Source organism: Penaeus vannamei, chromosome 23, assembly GCF_042767895.1.
Source record: "Penaeus vannamei isolate JL-2024 chromosome 23, ASM4276789v1, whole genome shotgun sequence".
Taxonomy (NCBI): Eukaryota; Metazoa; Arthropoda; class Malacostraca; order Decapoda; family Penaeidae; genus Penaeus; species Penaeus vannamei.
This window is the reverse complement of record NC_091571.1, coordinates 39136314-39143813: the sequence shown is the minus strand read 5'-3', so window position 1 is coordinate 39143813 and position 7500 is coordinate 39136314. Positions and strand designations below refer to the sequence as shown.

General features: G+C 43.7%; 1 protein-coding gene across 2 annotated transcripts in view; it reads right to left on the bottom strand.

Moving 5' to 3' along the window:
- LOC113818650 (venom dipeptidyl peptidase 4) overlaps positions 1-7500 on the bottom strand; it is a 136586-nt gene that overhangs the window by 97049 nt on the left and 32037 nt on the right. The window contains exon 1 of one of the 2 annotated variants that reach the window (XM_070137371.1): positions 268-532. The exons of the other annotated variant lie outside the window; for it this stretch is intronic. Coding sequence (XP_069993472.1) covers positions 268-378 — 111 coding nt within the window. The 5' untranslated portion in view covers positions 379-532. Of the gene's footprint in view, positions 1-267; positions 533-7500 lie in introns of those variants that run through there. 2 annotated transcript variants of the gene reach the window in all.

Below are 7500 nucleotides of genomic sequence, written 5' to 3'. Positions count from 1 at the left end.
GAGTGAGTGAGTGAGTGAGTGAGTGAGTGTGTGTGTGTGAGTGTGTGCATATCATTGTGTGTTTTAATCCTAGTTCGTGCATATGAATCAACACAAACAATGAACATAGAGAGACAATCTAAAAACAACTCCGAAATGAACGTGCCTTCTCCCTCCCACCCCCACCCTATCCCCCCCGCCTCCCCACTCCCCCTCCGACACCATCCCAAGACGAGAGAGATAACCCCCCCCCCCCCGACACCATCCCAAGACGAGAGAGACACCTACCGTGGTTTCCTTGGCTTTACCGGCCTCCGTGCTGATGGTGCTCGTGGAGTCGTGGTGACCTAGGTTCTTATAGGTCACCAGCGCGGCCAGTCTGGTCCCGAGACTCGCCATGATGGTTTTTTATTCTCTTATTTTCGTGGTACTTTCCGCCTGTGTGTCAAGTGCCAAGTACTCTCACACACACGCACCTTTGGCACTCCTTCGGCACTCTTTCTCCTTCGGCACTGTGTCTCTCGCTTTATAATCCAATCAGCGTTCTGATTTACTTAATATCAAATGAATAAATAAGAGCGAACCGAGTGTTTGGCCAACTCGGAGGGTTTCCGGTGACAGCTGCCACACCTGTGTCAACGAGGACGCAGGTGTTGGTCCCTTGGGAAGGAATCGTTAACGGCTTTTAAAATCTCAGATCAGGTCGGGTGTGGAAAAGCTTTTATACTTGAGAAAAGACAAAGAGAGAGTGAATAGAACTATATATAAATAGAACTATATAATAGAACTATAAAATGAACTATAACACATTATGGTTCACTGTATAACAACTCCGGAGACTAGATCGGTTTTGTTCGATGAATAGACACGTTAAAAAAAAAATCTTGCGAATGTGTATATGATGAACTGTGTGTGAGAGTTAGAGACTGACTGACTGACTGACTGACTGACTGACTGACTGACTGACTGACAGACAGACAGACAGACAGACAGACAGACAGACAGACAGGCAGGCAGGCAGACAGACAGACTGACTGACTGCCTCACTGACTGACTGACTGACAAAGTGAGCGATTGAGTAAGTGAGTGAAGGGGTGAGTGAGCGAGTGAGCGAGAGAGTGAATTTGTAAGTGTGAATGTGCGAGTAAGTGCGAGGAAGACGTGCACACTATCTTCAAAATTTCACAAAAGAAACACATCAAAACCTTATTATTGATTCGAAAAGAAATAAACTTTACAAAGACGAGTTTCATAAAAGATATAAATAAGCGCAACTGTATACTTGTTCAGCTTCGCGAAGGTGCGTCATAAACATTAATTAATTTACACCCACACATACACACACGCGCGCGCGCACATGCAACAAACAGACAGTTATAAAACATACATACACATACGTTATAAAACATACATACACATACGTTATAAAACATACATACACATACGTTATAAAACATACATACACATACGTTATAAAACATACATACACATACGTTATAAAACATACATACACATACGTTATAAAACATACATACACATTACACTAAACATACATACACATACGTTATAAAACATACATACACATACGTTATAGAACATACATACACATACGTTATAAAACATACATACACATACGTTATAAAACATACATACACATACGCTCAAACTTAGAAAAAAAACATACATGTAAAGAAATATCAAATCACAAATAAACACACGCACACACTCATACGAACGCAGAAATACACGTACATATTCAAACGAACACAGAAACACACATGCAACCGCACACGTGACAGTATGAGCGTATGTTCCGAACAGTGAAAAAAATTGACCTTACTTATCAAACAAAATGTTGCAATAATGTTCATGATGATGATGATGGTGATGATGATGATGATAATGGTGGTGACGATGATGATGATGATGATGATGATGATACTGATACTGATACTGATAATGGTAACGATAATGATAATGGTAATGGTAATGATGGTGATGGTGATAATGACAATAATAACAATAATGATAATGATGATGTTAATAATAATCAAAATCATAATCATAATGGCAATAGTAATAAGAATGATAAATCCAATGATAAAGAAAGTTATAATGATAATGATAATAATAGCAATAATAACAATAATAATGACAATAATAATAATAATAATAATAATAATAATAATAATACAATGATAATAATAACAATAACAATGAAAATAATAACAATAACAAAAATAACTGATGAAAACAATAATAATAACTGTAATAATAATAATGAAAATAACAACAATCAAAACAATAACAAAGACACCCCCCCATTCTCCGACCAACAACACAGATCATCGACAACAAATTACAGTCGTCCACTTTTCAGTCAAGTCTCCAGCGAGGACGCACTCCGCGAGACACACTCCTCACTCCCGCCACTCGCACACTACTCCTCACACTCCTCACACGTCAACACGTTCACTCTGGGCACCGCCGCGCAATTCCCGGACCTGTCGATGGCAACACTTCTTTTTTTCTCTCTCCAATCCGAAAACGAGAAACGGTAAAGAAAAGAAAAAAATAAATAAAAAAAATAGCACCGGTTAATTGATTTTTACAGTCTGTTTATGAGTATCTTTTTCTTTCTCTCTCTCTCTCTTGTTTCCGTGATATGAATCTTTGAAAGTAGATATTCGCTATTTTTCTCCTTAACGAGTATGGGACCGAGAAACAGCCTAGTCGGCAACTCACACAACAATCATCAAACAGCCAACCAAAAGTTGTCTTGTTTTTCCACTTTCTTAATCTCTCTCTCTTGAGATTTGCTTCCTTGGGACTCAGGCTACGAAAGGGACTTGCTGCGCCGGGATTACTCATAGGATTTCTGTTCCTCATTCTTTCTCTGGGGCCGCTGGCATTAGCGGAACTGCATACTGGGCAACTTGGAATCGGTTCGTGTAATCCCGTGCTTTCGTTGAGCTTTCTCTGACATTTGTTTTTTTCCCTTTCTCTGAATGGTGTAGGCACGTGTATGCATAGAATATATATACATACATACATACATACATACATACATACATACATACATACATACACACACACACACACACACATACACGCACACATATATGTGTGTGTGTGTGTGTGTGTGTGTGTGTGTGTGTGTGTGTGTGTGTGTGTGTGTGTGTGTGTGTGTGTGTGTGTGTGTGTGTGTGTGTGTGTGTGTGTGTGTGTGTGTGTGTGTGTGTGACAAAGAGAGAGAGAGAGAGAGAGAGAGAGAGAGAGAGAGAGAGAGAGAGAGAGAGAGAGAGAGAGACAGAGACAGAGACAGAGACAGAGAGAGAAACATATATACTTACATGTATGTTTGTATACATGTATATGTATATATATATATATATATATATATATATATATATATATATATATATAAAAATATATATATATATATATATATATATATATATATATATATATATATATATATACATATATAAACGCGTGTGTAAGCGTGCATTGTAAAGCAATATGCAAAAACCTCGCAGACTTAAACCTCACATCCCTACTTAACCCTCCCAGCGGCAACGGCGATAGCGAAGACAAATTCGAAGGTGATGCGATACACTTAAGGGAAAAAATGGAATCAATAAGTGAATCAAGTGGCAGGTGAGTCACATGCACCAATTCAGGAGGCGTTACCTACGTGATGGGTCAGCACCTCCATAAAGGCTGTCGGGAAAGGGAAAAGGCCTTTGGGGAGGCAGGCAGAGGGAAGGGAGAGAGAGGGAGGGAGAGGGAGGGAGAGGGAGGGAGGGAGGGAGGGAAAGGGAAAAGGCCGTTGAGGGAGGCAGGCAGAGGGAAGGGGAGAGAGGGAGGAGGGAGGGAGGGAGGGAGGGAGGGAGAGGGAGGGAGAGAGAAAGAGGAGGCAGGCAGAGGGAAGGAGAGGGAAGGGAGGGAGGGAGGGAGGGAGGGAGGGAGGGAGGGAGGGAGGAAGGGAGGAGGGAGGGAGGGAGGGAGGGAGAGGGGAGGGAGGGAGGGGAGAGGGAAAAGAGAGAGAGAGAGAGAGAGAGAGAGAGAGAGAGAGAGAGAGAGAGAGAGGGAGGAGGAGAGGGAGAGGGAGGGAGAGGAGAGGGAGAGAGAGGAGAGAGAGAGAGAGAGAGAGAGAGAGAGAGAGAGAGAGAGAGAGAGAGAGAGAGAGAGAGAGAGAGAGAGAGAGAGAGAGAGAAAGAGAAAGAGAGAGACAGACAGACAGACAGGCAGACAGAGTAAACGAAAAAGAAAAAAAGACACAAAGAGACAAAAGAAGGAGAAAGAGAAAACAAGTGACTCATTAAACCGCACGAACGGATTGCCACCAAGAGAGAGCATTTCGGTCAGCAAGGAAACCCGAAAAGAAATGATTAATATTACTCTTATTACCGGAAGAAAAGTAAGACGATATGGACACTCGAGAAGGAATCATCTAAGATAAGAAAAAGACGAAGATTAGGGAAGAATATAAGAGATTTGAGAGAACCAGGTAGATGGAAATTAAGCAAAACAAGTTGTAAGTTATTATGACGATTCTATTGCTGTAAAAGGGGGTAATGTGACTCTTAATACTTAGCGTGAATACTAAAAGAATCACAGAGCATTACGTTATTCCCAAAGCTAAAATGAATAAAGGAATAATGAATGAATAAAAGGTAAGAACACTCAGCGGTTTATGATCAGTATCCGTTTGGTTCGTCAAACCGCACACTCTTTTCACTTCATCTGTGAAAAGAAATAACGTATAGACTCGACAACCGATCAGATAAACTTGTTTTCGCATTGAAATGAAAACGAGGCTTAACCCCGCCCCCTTTTTTCCCCTGGAGCTTAGAGAGAGAGAGAGAGAGAGAGAGAGAGAGAGAGAGAGAGAGAGAGAGAGAGAGAGAGAGAGAGAGAGAGAGAGAGAGAGAGAGAGAGAGAAAAGAGAGAGAGAGAGAGAGAGAGAGAGAGAGAGAGAGAGAAAGAGAGAAAGAGAGAAAGAGAGAAAGAGAGAGAGAGAGAGAGAGAGAGAGAGAGAGAGAGAGAGAGAGAGAGAGAAAACAGAAATCGAAAAAAGAAATCGGACACTCTACCAACCCTCGTCGCCATGGCAACCAACCCAGCCAAACGCCAACCTAAGGAATCCTCCGACTTTTAAATACAAGCCTCAAAGCTTCGCAATCAGCTGCTCATTGCAATTTCCAGCGTGGAAAAGCTGCACGTACGAGCTTCGTTTTCTCTCCTGCCGTGCGTGGATGGCACGTGACATCCCCCCCCCCTCCTTCCTCCTCCTCCTCCTCCCCCCTCTCTCTCTCTCCCTCCCTTCATCACGTGGTCCGGACTGGCACCCGATCAGAAAGATAAGAAAGATGAGGAAGTCGCTGCACCTCCTTTGCTCGCCGGGGTATAAGGGTATAAGGGAAGCCATCCAGGCCCACGGCGAGGTTGCCGGTGTCAGGGGAACGTAATGGCAACTGCTTGGCACGATTAAGAACCATTAATTTGGAAACGTGAAGCCCGTGTCGGAGGAAATGTGACGCTGCCAAAATAATGGGCGGCGGGAAAGCGTCTTTGGCCTGGAAGCGGGCGCCGCGCCACCTGAACCCGTCCAGCTGACACATAAACACATATTCATACATATACCCACACATACACACTCACATAAAGATAGATAGATATAGATATATACAGGAAAGAAAAAAATAAAGATAGGATGAAAGAAAGAGAAGTATCAGTGTAAAGGACAGAAATAAATTTATGTAATGAATAAAGAAAAGAAAGAAAAAAAAACATTTCACACGAAATGAGAGGAAAATTAAAACACAAGCTTGCACATACACGGGATATATAGGTGCTATTCCTTTGTTCAAAAGCAATCCATATTAGTGCGCTTATTCAGTCATATATACAAACAAAAAAAAATCGAGATGACAACATTTCATTGTAAAAACTAAAGCTTATTTTCAAAATTCAAATTTCTTTTGTATTCCGAATCGAACTGAACGAACAAAGTTAATACCAGGTGAACCACACGTAACTAATTCCTAGAAAAAAAAATATATGACTAGTAACACCTGCGTTGAAAATAATAAGCAATATACTGAAAATAATATCAGAAAAGCACGGAGGAAATTTTAGAAATTATTTCACACTCTTTCTAGTTTAAAAATAGATAAGCATTATCTAGGTTACCTTGAGACTTGTTACTTTGTCTTTGGGAAAGGGGGGCGGGGGGTCACGGGGGGTCACTCGTTCTTAAATGACCCTGGCCCTTGTGCAAAACCTCAATTCTATTTTTATCACATGTTAAAAAAAGAAAAAAAACTGTAATATAGATCCCACTTTTCCGCTTTCTTCCTTTTTCATTTTTTTTATCTTCTCTTTTCTTTTCCTTTTTCGTTATCTGTGTTTCTGCTGCTGCTCGGTGTAGCGAATTAATCCAATCGCGAGAAAATGTTCTCAACTCTGTTCTTAGGGTCTAATTCTCCCCCTTTCCTCCTCTCCCTTGCTTCAGTTTCTTCGGTCAGACCAATCCCTCAGCCAGACCAATCCCTCACCCGGACCAATCCCTCACCCGGACCAATCCCTCAGCCAGACCAATCCCTCAGCCAGACCAATCCCTCAGCCAGACCAATCCCTCAGCCAGACCAATCCCTCAGCCAGCCCAATCCCTCAGCCAGGCCAATCCCTCAGCCAGGCCAATCCCTCAGCCAGACCAATCCCTCAGCCAGACCAATCCCTCAGCCAGACCAATCCCTCAGTCAGGCCAATCCCTCAGCCAGACCAATCCCTCAGCCAGACCAATCCCTCAGCCAGACCAATCCCTCACCCGGACCAATCCCTCAGCCAGACCAATCCCTCAGCCAGACCAATCCCTCACCCGGACCAATCCCTCAGCCAGACCAATCCCTCACCCAGACCAATCCCTCAGCCAGCCCAATCCCTCACCCAGACCAATCCCTCAGCCAGACCAATCCCTCAGCCAGACCAATCCCTCAGCCAGACTAATCCCTCACCCGGACCAATCCCTCAGCCAGACCAATCCCTCAGCCAGACTAATCCCTCACCCGGACCAATCCCTCAGCCAGACCAATCCCTCAGCCAGACCAATCCCTCATCCAGACCAATCCCTCAGCCAGACCAATCCCTCCACCCAGACCAATCCCTCAGCCAGACCAATCCCTCAGCCAGACTAATCCCTCACCCGGACCAATCCCTCAGCCAGACCAATCCCTCAGCCAGACAAATCCCTCACCCGACCAATCCCTCAGCCAGACAATCCCTCAGCCAGGACCAATCCCTCAGCCAGACCAATCCCTCAGCCAGACCAATCCCTCAGCCAGACCAATCCCTCAGCCAGACCAATCCCTCAGCCAGACTAATCCCTCACCCGGACCAATCCCTCAGCCAGACCAATCCCTCAGCCAGACTAATCCCTCACCCGGACCAATCCCTCAGCCAGACCAATCCCTCACCCAGACCAATCCCTCATCCAGACCAATCCCTCAGCCAGAC